Below are 16,859 nucleotides of genomic sequence, written 5' to 3' on the forward strand. Positions count from 1 at the left end.
CAGCAGTACAGAATCATACGAGGATTACTAGCACAGGTTGGTTCCCCTGCCTGGATTCTTGCTAAGGTGACAGAATTTTTAGCTGTTAGTGCTTTTGCACCACTAGTGCAAATATCAACATATAGCATCTTTACATTATTATGAAAATAATTTTTACTTGGGATCCCCTAAAAAAGTCTTGGGTTCATGGACCTTAACTTTAAGAACATCTCTCTAAGGGGCGAAAGTATAGTGTATAAAAACAGGAATAAAGGAAAAGTTTTCCTAACCTCCTCTTAACTGACTTGCCAATGAAATTAGCCTCTACTCCTCGTTAACTAAACAGCATCTTTCCTAGACTGCTGGGAGGCATGTCAAGTCTGGTCAGCCTTTCTCTCCCATGTTCATTCATTTCTGTTCCCACCAGTAGAGTTGTGTGCTTACCAAATATCAGTTGAATTTGTCTTAAACCAGTTGATGCCAGTTGTGCTAATAACTGTAATTATACAATTTTAATACTATTATGTAAATGGAATAAATGTGAGTTCAAAAATAAAAAGAATTTGATGTTTCTAAAACCAACTTTAATGCTTTGGAGCGACTTATTGTAAAATATTTCTGTTATAATTTAGTGTGGGTGAGATTTATAAACTTTAGGGGATAACTTAAAAATCTGAAAGTATTCTCCAGTCTTTCACAGGTGTCTATAATTTTTTTCCTATAGTATAAAGAAAACGAAACTAGAAATTGTGATGATGTGTTATCTGCAGGAAGGAACAATGAAACTCAAATCTGTAGACCCATATTCAAAGAAAAGGCATTTAGGTCACCTTCAGATGTTTAGTGAATGTGTGTGTCTATGGCTATTTTAAGCTGAAATAAAATTTATAAATGGATACCTGTATATATTTTTTAACGATTCCCCACTTAACCAGCTTTACAGTAAGTTGATTAACCACTAGTCAGAATCATATTATATTAGATATTTTCTCTGTCATCCATGAGCTAGAAGCAATTTCCTTTGCTTTTCATGGCAGTAAAATATGTTCTCTGCCATTATTGCACTTTGTGTTTGAGGCTGGGTGTGATTGTGTTGGTAAAGGATTTAGGTAACCTTTGTGAAATATAACTATTACAAGTCACATTTCATAATATAGTGATGAACCTGATGGTATCATAAACTTTTTTTTATCAGTGTGCTAGTATTTTGTTGAATTAAAAACTATTCGGAATGAGCAACTATGTGGGAGCTTAGAAATTATCACAGAAATTGCATAGTGATATTTTCTGAAGGATATTCTTTTATCTATTAAAAAAATAACTTCATTGGTTAATCAGACATGTCAGGGTTCAGTAGGTAGAAGCAGGTTGTTGACGTCACCTTATTGTGACTAGGTGAATATGCTGTCATTTATAGATGCAGTATGACATGGTGCAGATACAGAGCCGAGAAACGGATGACCTGATTTCTCTGCCTGGCTCACCAGTTGCCATGAGTCAGTGAAGACTCTGGTCCTCACTCACTGACAAGGAGCTTGCAGTATGAGTTGTTGCTTTTTTTTTCTAGAAGTAGGGAATTAATTCACACTCTTCACGTTCTGTTTACAAACAATACATACTGGCAAGCCAACTGGCAAGGCGGCTTTGTCTATGACCAAATGGTTAAGAAACTCATCAACCATAATCATTTTAGCACCAGGCTGTATCACTAGAACAGCTACCAAACACATATCATTACGAAATACCAAGAGAGTCCTCCAAATTCCTGACTGCATAATGATTGCATATTCATTGTGAACAGTGTGGCCTAGTTTTACAAGCACATTCTTTCATGTTTTTCTATCTTTCCAAAAATATTTATTTAGAGTCTACTGTGTGCCTGACACTGTTGTAGGATTGGGGATCCAATAGTGAATACAATAGAAGAAAAAAACCCTGCTTTTATAGAACTTAGATTCCAGTAAGGGATACATATACATACAGTATACTGTACACACATATATGCTAAGAGGACAAAAAGTAAGGAAAAGAAATGAGAAATTGTTGGTTGGGGAGTGACGTTGCAATTCTAACAGGGCAACCAGAGAAGGCCTCACTAAGATCACTTCGTTAGTATTAACTCCTAAAGGAAGAACACAGTCTAGAAGAAGTAATCTCTCTGAACATTTTTAAGTGTTCTTAACCTGGGGTCTGTGGGGTTCATATGAGGGAAATACTGTATCTTGCTTTAACTAACTCTGACTGAAATTTACCATTTCTTCCAAATCACGAATATAGATAATCAACTTTAGTAATATTAGGAGAACCTGTAACTTCGTCACAGATAGATATCATAGTTATTTTCATATCACATTACAGTTATTGTAGACATTTCAAAATTGTTTCAAATATTGTTTGTTCTCATCACTCCTTATAAATTATGTTCGTTACTATCCATGCTGTTAAATCTTACTTAATACCTTAATAAAGGAGCCTATATATCACAATTAAAAAAAATAATCTGTATTGATAATTACATTTCAAAGTAATAGCTTTCCTTGTATTACTATATCTTTTATCTTACGACTTTTAAAACATACTGAGAAAGAGGTTAAGACTTCACTAGATTGCCAAAAGAGGCTTATGGCGTAGAAATGTTAAGCTTCAGTCTAATCCCTGAGAGCTTTCTTCTACCTCCGACCAGAACAGCACACTCTTCATTTGTTTCCCTCTCTTAGAGATTGCTCAAATACATCCTGAAAATATGAGGAGGGTTTTCTGGATAATTCTATAGAGTTTTGATTATGAAAAATCCTTTTTAGCTTCCTGTTTAAGACACCACACACTATTAAAATACTGGCTGAATGATGTAGCAAGTCAAGCAAAAATTTGGCTTCCTCAAAAATGACAGTTTAATGCATCTAGATCCAGTTTTAGACTTCTCTGAAAGATGCTCAAAGGACCTTAGCGGCAGTGCAGTTTATTTTATGAGAAGAATGAGATGTAGAAATAGTTAGAATCAGCTCATTGCACTCACTTATATAAGCTTTTTAGCTAACTTCCCCATGATGGTGTCGACAAAGTTGGCCTGTCCAAATCGAGAGGTCATAAACTATACAATCATGCTACCTTCACCTTGACCAGCCTATGGGAAATAAAATGAGATGTACATGTTTGATCTTTTTAGCAAGGCAGCCATGAGAACAGAACTGAGAATATCTTATGTAGGTAAAAAGGGGAGAGTGAGCACCACCAGTTAAATGGGTACACCAGAGAATTTTGCCTTGCTTCTACATGTTATATGCTTTAGATCTTTTTGAATATATGCTACTGTCATCAAGAGTAAAAAAATCAAAAATAAAAATTCGCAACGTCTTGATGTTACCAGAAGCCTAAGAGAGAAAAGTGTTGACTCTAATTTTCACATTAGATAAATTTTATGTGTGTGTCTAATGAGTAAGGAAGTCGATTCTGTGTCCTAAACCTCTTGGATTATATCTCCGATTGTATCCTTTAGTTCTGAGCAATAGACACTTAAAAAGTATGATGAAAGCTGTGAGCCTTGTTGTGCTAATTGGCATGGCTTACTTTCTTTTACAGGTTGGTGAAAGATGCTCCCTGGGATGAAGTGCCTCTCGCTCACTCCCTGGTCGGTTTCGCCACTGCCTATGACTTTTTGTACAGCTACCTAAGCAAGACACAACAGGAAAGGTTTCTTGAAGTGATTGCCAATGCCTCTGGATATATGTATGAAACTTCATATAGGAGAGGATGGGGATTTCAATATCTGCACAATCATCAGCCTACCAACTGCATGGCTTTGCTCACAGGAAGCCTAGTTCTGATGAACCAAGGTGCGTGTGGACACAGCTGAGGGATGCCCAAACTGACATGAGTCAAAATTGCCATGTTGTTGGCAAAGCGTTTTTATAACCAGTCTTAGTACATGTTCATACTTGGATCCTAACTAAGCCAATGCAATAAGTAATACCAAGGTCATCTCTTAGAGAGTTGAGAGACATCTCTTTCCTCGTGTCATGCCTGCAGGTTATTTAATTATGTCTTTTGATTGTCCCAAGCCAAATTCTTATGGCACATGATCAGTGGCAAATATTCATTTTTTTCCAGAGAATTCTGACAGTAAAGACAGCCAGCCTAGATAAATGGTGTTTTTAAAAGCTAAACAGGTGGCTTATTATTTGAAATGAATGTTCCTTGCACGCAGATGTGTAATCATTACACCACTACTCTTTTATTCTCTAAAGAATTAAAACAACCAATCTAGATCATTTAGGTCAAATTTATAAGTTACTTTTGTAGATCGTATAGCAATTTTACCTTAAAATATAATGTAATTGCTAATATTATATTTTCTCTCTCATAATTCTGACTTAATTACAACTCCTGTGGAAGTCTATAAGTGACTAAATAAGATTGTATTTAAGAAAAGCACCCCTAAGATCACAGTGAAAATTAGAATATTAAATAGGTACTTGGAGCTGGCAAATCTAAAAGAATTTAACTCTTGATTATATTCCCCATAGAATAAAGCATTTTGTAGATTATCTAGCATCAGATTTTCCTCAAGATTAGCTTTCACACTTGTTACGTCAACCAACCATCACTTTTAATTAGACCTTAGAGGTAAAGAAACTAACATTAATTGAGCATATGTCACATGCTGATCCTTGTCCATATTTTATTTAATTCTCACATCAACCATATAAGGTAGCTGGGATTTGGACCCAGTTCTGCCATATTCAAAAGTTCCATCTCTTTCTACTGTATTTTGTTGCTTCTCTCAGAATAGAAATTCAATTCATAGTAATTTAAGAAAAGCTTAATTAAAAGGGTGAATTTTCATCCTAGTTCCCTTTGCCCCTTACTCTCACAAAAACAAATAAAATTTAATCCCAAAGTCTGACACTGGTTCCTAGTGGATCAAAATTCGTACTTCTCCTCTGACAGGAGTTTTCAGATGCATTTTTTTTCCGATTAAAGTTATAGGGGGCTCTGGGATACACTTCCTCAGACCCCCTACATAAGCAGGGCACACATTTATAAAAAGACTGGGCAGAAAAAGGAGTGAAATCTCTGGTCCTGTACATCTCAGTTCACAATTAGGCTTACAGTCCCTGCTTTTTTGGCACACTCACTCTAACTAACTTTAGGAGCTACTTTGGCCAGCCTGTTTCATTAATTCCATGTTCTCCAGACTATGGATACTGACTGAGGTAGCATAGAGCATACCTGTAGTACCCACTGGACTCATAAAATCTCAAAAGTGGGAGAATTAGAATTTTCTGTCTGTTCTGCTAACCCCGTCTAAGGCTTGGTGCACAGATCACAGGATCACATGTAAGCAATTTACGAATCAGTTAGAAAGGAGACAGATGTGAATGAAATGTTTAAATGATTACCCAATAGTTATAGTAGCACTAGGGAATGAAATAAGAGGTATTACAAAGTTATGGTTACATATCGATAGAGCGTATTAAGTTTGAATTCAAAAGAACAATGTTCTTTAAGTGAGTTTGAGATGGTTCGTGGAAATTTGAAGGCTGGATAGGATATGGTAAGTGAAAATAATGAAGAACATTCTAGGTGAGCTGTATGGATAGTGGGAAAATGGCATCAATAACAACACCAGTAAGTCATATTGATAGATTTGTAGTTTTCAAAGTATGTTGGCAGAGATTGCCTCATATCTCCTGAACATGGCTGTTGTAAGAAAAAATATCCAGGGAGCAACAGGCCTGATTTTAAGCATCAGTCACATTGGTGTCTGGTTGCAGATGGAAGACACAGAGTGGAAAAAGGTGAAGATGATTGGAATTTTAAACCCTAACGATTAGAGAATGGAAATTGAAAACTATCCAGAAGACTGGCATGTCAGCTGTGGAGCTGGATGGAAGGTGGACCCAGGGCACAATTAAGTCACCTCCCTGCACAGCTGAACCCGAGGACAGTGTTGCCCACATGAGATGCGAGCCAGGACTTACTTACCCTGGGACCTAAGGTTTAGGCTGGGAACTGTGGTACCTGGAAGTGCCCATACCTAGTAGACGGTGGTAGACTGTTCAGCACCAAAGATCACACATGTCTGTGGGAGTGAAGCAATAAGACTCCACCCACATTAAGAGCACTGAGCTTCATTTTATCCTCCGGGGTTGTGTGTTTAAATACAAGCAAACAAAACCTTAATCTTGCAATCTAGGTTCAGATCAAAGTCCTGTTCATTTGTAGTCATGCACCAAAGGTCTTGAACAAGTCAACTTCTCTGTAATTTTGGAGTAATAATGCATAATTGAATTGTTAAAAGGATTAAGTAAGATTATGTTCAGTACTGTGTAAACTGCAAATGTTAAGGAAATATGAGGAGTTGTTATCTCAAATATAGTATTGAAAATATTGTAGAAAGCTAGCATTTCTGAGTAGAAAGGATTTTTTAAAAAGTTTTTAGACCTTTAATTTTCATTTGGGAAGATGGAAGAATGTGACAGGTTGAAGAAATGCTCAAAATTACATAGCTTATGTTTGGCATGTTGTGGACCCCAAGTTGATTTTGTTTGCCCTTAGATTGCCCCTCCAATGATCTCTTCACCCTGCTGTGCTGCCTTTTCAGATCCTAAGGAACCTAAAAGCACAAAAAGAATGAGAAATTGTCTTCTAATGACAGAACGAGTTGCAGACTGCTCATTTCTCCTTTTTAGTATTTGCAGCTAATTATAAATCCTATAAAATAATGTTGAAAGTTTTATAAGGTGATAAACTTCAAAGACTATTTTCAAGTAGTAGTTTTTAGAAAAATTGAATTAAAAGTCTCAGTATATAGATCTTTTTCCGTAGACATAAACTAATGTGCAATTCACAGTCTTAGACGTGATGTGTGGTTTCAGTTTATTAAAGATTGGAAAATGACTGACACTCCTTTAAAGGTTTATCTTCATTTTGTTAATAAATGATTTGCATTCAAGAACTTTTAATTTACATCATGGACCCATCACAAACCTGGATTAGCAGGATGTTATTTATAACGTAGATTAGTGAGAGTTTTACAAAATGCTGTTTGTAATATAAAACTAGTCAGATAACTCAGAGGGTTTTGTTTGGCTACAGTTTTGTTTATGTTTGTTACAGCCTTAGTCATTGTTTCCATGTGTTTTCATCCTTTAGGGTATCTTCAGGAAGCCTACTTATGGACCAAACAAGTTCTGACCATCATGGAGAAGTCTCTGGTCTTGCTCCGTGAGGTGACAGATGGCTCCCTCTATGAAGGAGTTGCATATGGCAGCTATACCACTAGATCACTCTTCCAGTATATGTTTCTTGTTCAGAGGCACTTTGACATCAACCACTTTGGTCATCCATGGCTTAAACAACACTTTGCATTTATGTATAGAACCATCCTGCCAGGTATAGTGAGGAATCACAAGGGAGCAATGTTTACTACTGTAATTTTTCCTGATTATGAAAATGGGCTAGAGAAGTGTGGGGTTTGAGTCAAATTGTGGTTAAAAGGACTTTTTTTTTTTTTTCCCCAAAGCAAAGTAGAATTCAATTCAAGAGTTATATAGGCAAAACATCGCGGGAGTTAACATGAGGATTTGTGATTTAGGGAAAACTTGGAGCATAGTGGATCAAATTTAATTTGTAGTCCCCACAGGACTTTTGTTTTTGTATATGTAAAACTTGGGTACATATACGAATTCATTTCCATGAGTCTAAACAGAATATAAGTATTTATGATTACATGTTAATTTTCCTTTGTGTGTGATTCTTATCAATCCTATTTTGGTTTTTAGTTAATAATTTTTTCTTCCAAACTATATGAGCATGATTCGAAATGAAAGATTGAACCTACATATTTAAGTTGGAGCTTTATTATTTTCTTTATATACTTATTGACATAAATAGTATTAAATATAGAAAACTAACCAAAAAATGAATTGTTATAAAACTAATCTCTTGTTGCTGTGTGCCTTAGCTTTCTAAAAAAAAAAAAGAAAAAGATATATATGATTTAAGAACTTATTTATTTCTAGTAGATTTTTGTAATTCACCTTATTTCTAAACAGAACTGAGATGTTAGCAAAAGTTTAGGAGGTACATTTGCATCAAGGTGGGTATTTTTACTCCAGTGAAATGCAGTTTTAAGATGATAATTCTAGACTTACAGTAAAGAATTCAGTATTTAAATCTTTTTTGCTTCATTGTATACTCATGGATTGGATAGAATCTCCATTATTGGATTAGTTTTCCAAAAAATACTGCAGAGCGAAAGAACGATATTAAGATTTAGTTTAGACTTACATTCAGAACGCTATTGTTTCATGCCTCATTCTTAGAGACCTGTTTCGTAGTTTATCTTGATAAACAAAGGCCCTCTAGAACAAGGGACCTTTAAGTGGTTGCCGTGCTTTGTAATTTGAGCTGAGATCTAACAGCCAACCACAGCAGGGCTTGGGTCTGTAGTGGCTACTTTCTAAGCTAGGAAGGACAGAATGAACACCTCTTAGAGGAGGATTCAAAAATTTATGTCGATTTGTTCAACAAACCTTTATTGAACATTTCTGTGTGGGTCACTGTACTAGGCATGAAATTCAAAGAGGAATAAAACATCATCCGTTTTCAAGGAACTCACAGATTAGTAAAAGATTAAAAAAAAAATCACATTGTATAATAAGATTTACTTGGAAGAACATTCACTAAACATGTAAGAGCAAAAATTTCAGCTGTAAATTATAGAAATAGAGCCCTAAGAACATTTAGAAGGGATTCTGTGTTAAGTCAGTCTGTTTTCAGCATTTCTCTTTTTTTTTTTTTTTCTCTACAATGACTGTTCTAGTAGTGATTATTATCTCACCCAGAGGTTTCCCCCATTCTTTTTAAAGAATGCCTGGAGCATATGCAGTGTTACTGGCTTTTATTTTTCTGACCTGTTCCTATATGATCTTTGCATTTTCTCTTTTCTTTAACTTCCAGCAATCCATACTGGCAGGATCTTCTGTGGGAATTGTTAAGTTTTCTTCCTACAGAAACTCAGTTTCTCCCCTACACCTTATAACTTCCACATTATTGGAGGCCCAATTGAAACATCTTATTGGATTATCTTGGCGTAGGATGTGGGATGAGTTGGTAGGAGAGCTTGTGCTCACTTTAGGTTCAGGGACTCACCATGCACAAGAGGATAGTGTATGTATCAGTGCCAATATAATTGCATATAGCATGGATACTGGAAAATGAGAAAGGTGGGCAGTTATCTTTGCATTAATTGTTGCAGCTTTTTCATCACCAATGACAAGTTGCCACATAACAAATACACTTACACACAGATTTGTGGAAGACTGTCAAGAGGGATTCTGATTAATTGATGTTGGGTGGAGCACAGGCTTGAGGTTTTGTTTGTTACTTTTATCCAAGATAACAAAATTGAGTCTAATTATAGGCAAGATTGAAAATCATTGTTTAGACCTTATAGGGAGAATGCAATTTTAAACTTATCTTAGTTCTGTCAAACTTCTTTCCCCAGGGTTTCAAAGGACTGTGGCTATTGCAGACTCAAATTACAACTGGTTTTATGGTCCAGAAAGCCAATTAGTGTTCCTGGATAAATTTGTCATGCGTAATGGCAGCGGTAACTGGCTTGCTGATCAAATCAGAAAGAACCGTGTGATGGAAGGTCCAGGGACACCATCCAAAGGGCAGCGCTGGTGTACTCTTCATACGGAATTTCTCTGGTATGACACATCGGGCTGGCTTTAAGAAGAAATTGTACCCAGGGATACAGTGTGCTAGTTTTTTTTGCATTTGAAACAAAACAAAACAAGACTAATCCTAAAACACTTTTAAACTTTTTCTTTATGCCAGCTAAGTACCTGCAACTTCAACAACTTCAATGCAAATTGCAGTATTTGAAACTCTGTTAGAAACATTTCCTTACATTTAAGATCTAATTACTGTTTGCAGTTTTTGGTTTTCTATTAGGGATGTCCTAGGCTCACACTATATCATAGATATGCGTGTTTTTATTTACATCGTTTTTGAAATCATATAAAGAGAAAATCACAAATTAGACTGGGTTATTCTGATAATGACACCAAAAAAAAAAAAAAAAAGTAAAATGGTTTGTTTTGTTTTAGTAAATGGAGCATTATAATCTTCTAACAGGAAAGTTGTTACTAAATTTTTGAAACTATTTAAAAGTGTTTGACAATATTTGACAGTTATACTTTGATAATAAAAGAACCGTGTAATTTTTTTTGCCTTAATCTTTTAAGCCCAGAAAGAGAAGCCAGAGCCTCCTTTTTAAAGTACTGCCAAATATATTGCCAAATATATTGCATCCAATAAATTAAAATAAAAATTACAGGGAACTAGTTAATCCCTGATGTCTTTTCAAGTTTTTGAAAATTTACATTTGACTCCAAAATAAGCTTCTGTCATTTTATTCTCTTTATTATTTTTTTTTAATGTAAACAATTAAGAGGAAAATAACAATAGAAAAGAGGTGTCTATAGTTTAACCAGTGTTTTTTTAAAACTTTGGAGATGAACTAAATATATTCATATACAGCCATTCTTGATTCTTTTTAGGGGTATAACGTAGTTATGTAATAGTGTTTTCACTTACTTATAAATAAGCAACCAAGAGAGTTCTATAAAGTTGATTATAGGAGTCAGATTAATGCTAAGTCTAACTTGACTTAAAGTTTGCCTTATAGGAATATTTAAACTAACCAAAAACTGAGAGAAGAATGACAAATTCAGCTTGTATCTGGATTCGTTAAATCACAAAATTAACCCAACTTTATTACACAAGACCTAAGTAGAGACACAATTTCTAATATGCTGAAACAGACTCTAGAACAATAGACAAAACAGCCAAATTCAAGCACCAATAAAATTAACCCTCCCATTGGCGATTTATTTACATTAGAAAAAAATATCTAAGCTAATAATACAGACCTGCTTTTCTTCCCTTGGGCAGGAGATCTTATGAACCTGTCAAGGCTGTTATCTCAAATCATCAAAAACAAACAATCATGTTTATTGTTATTTTTGTAGCCTTTCTGAATTAAAAATCTGTGTTCTTAATCACTGTGGAAGTTTATTGTTAATTTTTGTATTACTTAGATAAAAAACATTTATTATAAAAATAAGATGCCATTTATTGTCCAAAATGTGTGACATCATCTGCAGACTAAAACAGAACCTTTGGATCTGGGCTAGGCAGTGGTAGCCACATTTCGAAATCCTCCAGCATTGTTAGTTTTCTGAATTTCCTCCATATATTTTCTTAGAGGTAATATCGGTAGTAAATTTTATCTAATATGTGAAGTTCAACTCAAATTCATTTTTTAGAGGGTAAAAAGTACTCGCCCAAACTTTTACTAATACCATTTTGTTGCAGAAAAATTATTTTATTACAACGAAAGGCTTGTTAGGGTCCAGATCTTAATACGAGGTTCCCTAGTACAGGAGCCCCTCATCCAGATTTAGATGAAGTGCTTAATTCTCTGCGCCCCAGTCGTTTGGATGGCAGCTCTGACATCCTTAAGCAAGGAAGGTTCATGTAGTGATGAGCAGCAGCAGTCATTTCAGACTCAAACCGAAGGATCACATGCTATAAGGCACGTGTCCTCTCCCTTTCACGTAAGGTGTTCCCCTACACATGCTGATCATCCAGACATCTCAGAAATGTCTCTAACACAGTCTACGTTGTCTAGTACAGTCTAGTTAGCTGATGCTCTAAATCGCATTTGGGCATTGTTTCCTCCAGCTACATTACTAAATGTGGCATCACAGTTCTGATGTGTTATTTCAGTTCCTCAGAAAATTAATTAATTTTTTAAAATTAATTCTTTCAGGTATGATGCCAGCTTGAAATCTGTTCCTCCTCCAGATTTTGGCACCCCTACATTGCATTATTTTGACGACTGGGGTGTGGTGACTTATGGAAGTGCACTGCCTGCAGAAATCAATAGATCTTTTCTTTCCTTCAAGTCAGGAAAACTTGGGGGACGTGCAATATATGACATTGTCCACAGAAACAAATACAAAGATTGGATCAAAGGATGGAGAAATTTTAATGCAGGGCATGAACATCCTGATCAAAACTCATTTACTTTTGCTCCCAATGGTGTGCCTTTCATTACCGAGGCTCTCTATGGGCCAAAGTACACCTTCTTCAACAATGCCTTGATGTTTTCCCCAGCCGTGTCTAAGAGCTGCTTTTCTCCCTGGGAGGGTCAGGTCACAGAAGACTGCTCATCGAAATGGTCTAAGTATAAGCATGACCTGGCAGCTAGCTGTCAAGGGAGAGTGGTTGCAGCAGTGGAGAAAAATGGGGTGGTTTTCATCCGAGGAGAAGGTGTGGGAGCGTATAACCCCCAGCTCAATTTGAAGAATGTTCGGAGGAATCTGATCCTCCTGCATCCACAGCTTCTCCTGCTTGTGGATGAAATACATCTGGGAGAGGAGAGTCTCTTGGAGACAGCAGCAAGCTTCTTCCACAATGTGGATTTTCCTTTCGAGGAGACAGTGGTCGACGGGGTCCATGGGGCTTTCATCAGGCAGCGAGATGGTCTCTACAAAATGTACTGGATGGATGATACAGGCTACAGTAAGAAAGCAACCTTTGCTTCAGTGACATACCCTCGGGGCTATCCCTACAATGGGACGAACTATGTGAATGTCACAATGCACCTCCGAAGTCCCATCACCAGGGCAGCTTACCTCTTCATAGGGCCATCTGTAGATGTTCAGAGCTTCAGCATCCACGGAGACTCTCAACAACTGGATGTGTTCATAGCCACTAGCAAGCACGCCTACGCCATCTACCTTTGGACAGGTGAGACCACAGAACAGTCTGCCTTTGCACAAGTCATTGCAGATCGTCAGAAAATTCTCTTTGACCGGAGCTCAGCCATCAAGAACACCATTGTCCCTGAGGTGAAGGACTATGCCGCTGTCGTGGAACAGAACTTGCAGCGTTTTAAACCAGTGTTCCAGCTGCTGGAGAAGCAGATCCTGTCCCGGGTCCGGAACACGGCTAGCTTCAGGAAGACTGCTGAGCGCCTGCTGAGGTTTTCAGATAAGAGACAGACTGAGGAGGCCATCGACAGGATTTTTGCCATATCACAGCAACATCAGCAGCAGCAAAGCAAGTCAAAGAAAAACCGAAAGGCAGGCAAACGTTATAAATTTGTGGATGCTGTCCCTGATATTTTTGCACAGATTGAAGTCAATGAAAAAAAGATTCGGCAGAAAGCTCAGATTTTGGCACAGAAAGAACTGCCCATTGATGAAGATGAAGAAATGAAAGACCTTTTAGATTTTGCAGATGTAACATATGAGAAACACAAAAACAATGGCTTGATAAAAGGTCGATTTGGACAGGAACGGATGATGACAACAACTCACAGCAAAGCTTCATCACTGTCTGCTTCATATACCAGACTGTTCCTGATTCTGAACATTGCTATTTTCTTTGTCATGTTGGCAATGCAACTTACATATTTCCAGAAGGCCCAGAGCCTACATGGCCAAAGATGTCTTTATGCAGTCCTTCTAATCGATAGCTGTATTTTATTATGGTTGTACTCTTCTTGTTCCCAGTCACAGTGTTAGCACTGAAGCTATCAATTGTTTGATCATTTGTGGTCACAAATCTATGCAAAAAAATGATCGCTCTAGTTTGTCATTGGATTTTTTTTTCTCAGATTTATTTTAACAAATTAAGGGGGAGAAAGATACGTTCACACAAGAAGACAAGGACATACATTGGCACAGGCAAAGACTTTATCAAAGATTTGTCACATGGTGTTTCTGGAAATGTGTGGCTTGGCTAATTTAGCAGTTCACATAATACTACTCTTAGGAGAAACAAAAAGTCTTGTTTTAAGTAATATTTTTTCTTAAGAGAAACCAAAAAGAGATAGAATTGATTTTATTCATGTTAATTTAATGCTATTAGCAATTTCCAGATACTATTTTATGAAAAGACTGAAGCACACATTCTGAGAAATACAGACTTTTTAAAATAGTGTATTCATGTTGAAAATAAATGTTGCTAAGTCCTGGTATGGTGGTGTCGACTTCTTTGGAGGGTAATTCAGTAGTTAAGTGAATAATAGCACCTGCATATTGGATTACTGTTCAGATAACATAGTAAAATGGTGGCAGAAAATCATTAAAAACTTAAAATATATTTCCAGTAGAAAACATGTATCTATGAATGAATATTTCTTTGATGATGTCAGACTGCACATATGTAACTGATTTTTTGATGCATCCATTGGTTGTTCAACAAATGAAACAATTTTAGGTAACTTAACTTTCTATTTTCTTTATATGGAATACTGTTGTAGACCCAATGACTAAACTTCAAAATAAAATATTTTATATCCTGCACATTGATTTTAATACCAAAGAAGATGGGGAAGCCAGAATTACGTTTTTTAATAGAAAACTTTCTTTAAATTTATTTTGCTAAATAAACATCATAATTGTGATTTTCTATAGTGTCTTTCTTCTTTGTCTCATTACATTCAACATGTATATACAACACTTGAAATCTCTGAAGAGAAATGTTTATTTGGGTATGTATTAATTAAACCTATAAAGTATTGTTTGAATGGAAAGAAGCAATTTCTCTGCTTACTTACCTTTTTGTTATTTGGATATACTTTAAACATTTAAAACAAAAGCCAACTTCTGGTATTTGAGTAGCACCAAACTTTTAAAAACAAAATTTTCTTCTTTATTTGCAATTGAGTCCTCAGGAGTGAAGGGCAGCACAGAGTACTGGAATCATTCCACAGTTCACACTTCAGCATAAGACAGTGATATACTTCAAAGGAAGTTAAAAGGAAGTAAGTATGCAGTTAGCATATCTGAGTCCTCTATATTTCTCCCTTGAAAACAGAAAATGTGTTTGGCTCAAATTTTATGGTGGGGACACATTCACTGATTTATAGGTCTAAAGTCAAAATGGTGATCTTTTTGTTTGTGGAAATGCCAGCATGTTACAGAAAACCAGGACACACAGATTCCTTTATGAGCACCTTTTTGTAGTTCTAATTTTGAACCTTCTTACCTAAAGAAAACACAAGTTTGACTTTTAACTGTGCTTTACTCATTAGACTTAGAATCTAGAAAATGATTTCTGAGGAAGTATTTTTTTTCTTTCATGGAAAAAGTCTCTAGGGAGGATGTCATTACACACTGTTTAAAAGAAGAATGTTTTCAAAAGAATAATGCTTCCGTTTGTCCTGCATGGATGCTGTTACTAGGATTTAAACTTGCTTTATGTGACAGATTCTCCGTTTACTTAACCTCATTCAACATTCCTGTCTTCTACTCTTTCTCATTCAGAAAGATGAATTGTCTGAAATGATCAAAAGCAAATTTTGAAGGAAAAAAAAAAGGGAAAATTGCCCTTCAAGGCTACCAAGCAAACCTGATCTCGGATCCAAACACTCAGGCGTACTTTCTAATAGAGATGAAAAGTGCAAGGGAGTGCCAAGTCCAGCTTTCCTTTTGTTTTCATTAGGTTAGGGCAGATGTAAATTAGTCACAATACCATGATCCACTCAAATACATTACCTTTTTCTAAAAGTAATTTTTAAAAATATAGTAATCATGAAAATGAATTAAATGGGCTTTTTTCCCTTTCTAGTGGACCTTGTATCTATTTTACTTAAAAAAAGAAAATTCCACAGGCAAGTGACTTAAGTGGTTAAGGGGGAAAAAAAAGCTGAACCAAATCACTGCTCTTCATAGAGACATGTTTTATTTATATCAGGGGAAGTGCATATTTAATTAAAACTAAGGAGCTCTTTGTTTCTTCCAGAAAACCAAGCAATGTGAAATCTCCCTTATAACTGAGTAATCAATTATGGAATCTGTTTCAGCGCTGCTCACTATGAAAGGAGTGTTTTAAGTTCATGGGATAATATGTGAACTGTTTGTTGTTCAGGGGGTTGGCAGGACTTTTAGTCCTAGCCTTAAAGAAAATCTGGGAATCATTTAGCATACAGAGCTTGTCTTTGCAGTGGAAGGAACATATTCTCCAGCTGGTAACAGCCATCATGATGGATGAAACCTATAATCTGCTGAGAGAACATTCTTTTGAGATTATTGTCATAATTGATAATAAAGTCAGGTAGAAGACCTTATTCTGGGACCGTTTTATAATTAAAATTTCTTGTGTTGTCTAGATTAATTCTCCAATGTTTTAGTCATAATTTTAAAGAAATACCCAAGGTTCTAAGATTACTAGAAAAGTTTAAATATTATGCACACTGAAAAATATTTTAAAAAGAGAGTTCACATTATCACTTACTCTGTTTTTTAAAAAAATTTTTAATCATTCACAAACCACCCATAAAGGAATCAAAAATTTCTCTAAAATTTTAAGAAAAAGCAAATTATGAAATGTTACATTTGCAAGTTAAAAAGTAAGTTCCTGTTTTTGCTTAGAAATATAAAACAAGATTAAAATGGATATAGTCATGAGAAGAGGGCCATGTAATTTTATTTTCCAAACTGGGCATGTTTGAGAGTTAAAGGAGGAATAACAGATATAAACTAAGACTGGTCTAGGAAAACTAGGGCATATGGTTACTGTGTCAGAGATTAATTCAGGAAATAAAAGGGGTTAAGGAAGCGTGTGAAGGTCTAACTTGAAGTTAGGGAAAAAAAGAGATCATCTGATCGAGCCTGCAAAATCTGCAGATAAGGAAACTAAGGCTCGAACAAAAGGGGCTGTCCTCTCCCACTCTCTGCCCTGAGTTTATTGCTTTTGGAGAATCCCATTGGCTTGATTCTCTCCTCTTTATGTTCATGTTGAGAAGAGGTCGGTTTCTGCAATTTAGTTAGCTTACTGGCAAAGATGAC

The 16,859-nt window shown here is 35.9% G+C and overlaps 1 protein-coding gene across 5 annotated transcripts in view; it reads left to right on the forward strand.

Annotated features, from left to right (window-relative positions):
- DSE (dermatan sulfate epimerase) overlaps positions 1-14,478 on the forward strand; it is a 56,254-nt gene extending 41,776 nt beyond the window's left edge. For 2 of the 5 annotated variants that reach the window (XM_036221130.1, XM_016163643.2), the window contains 4 exons: positions 3,559-3,812; positions 7,135-7,374; positions 9,491-9,698; positions 11,828-14,478. In XM_036221130.1, the coding sequence (XP_036077023.1) occupies positions 3,559-3,812; positions 7,135-7,374; positions 9,491-9,698; positions 11,828-13,589 (2,464 nt within the window). In that variant the 3' untranslated portion in view covers positions 13,590-14,478. Of the gene's footprint in view, positions 1-3,558; positions 3,813-7,134; positions 7,375-9,490; positions 9,699-11,827 lie in introns of those variants that run through there. The other 3 variants (XM_016163642.2, XM_036221138.1, XM_036221144.1) reach the window with 2 other exon arrangements.
- The last annotated feature ends 2,381 nt before the right edge of the window (positions 14,479-16,859 follow it).

Source organism: Rousettus aegyptiacus, unplaced genomic scaffold (assembly GCF_014176215.1).
Source record: "Rousettus aegyptiacus isolate mRouAeg1 unplaced genomic scaffold, mRouAeg1.p scaffold_m13_p_1, whole genome shotgun sequence".
NCBI lineage: Eukaryota > Metazoa > Chordata > Mammalia > Chiroptera > Pteropodidae > Rousettus > Rousettus aegyptiacus.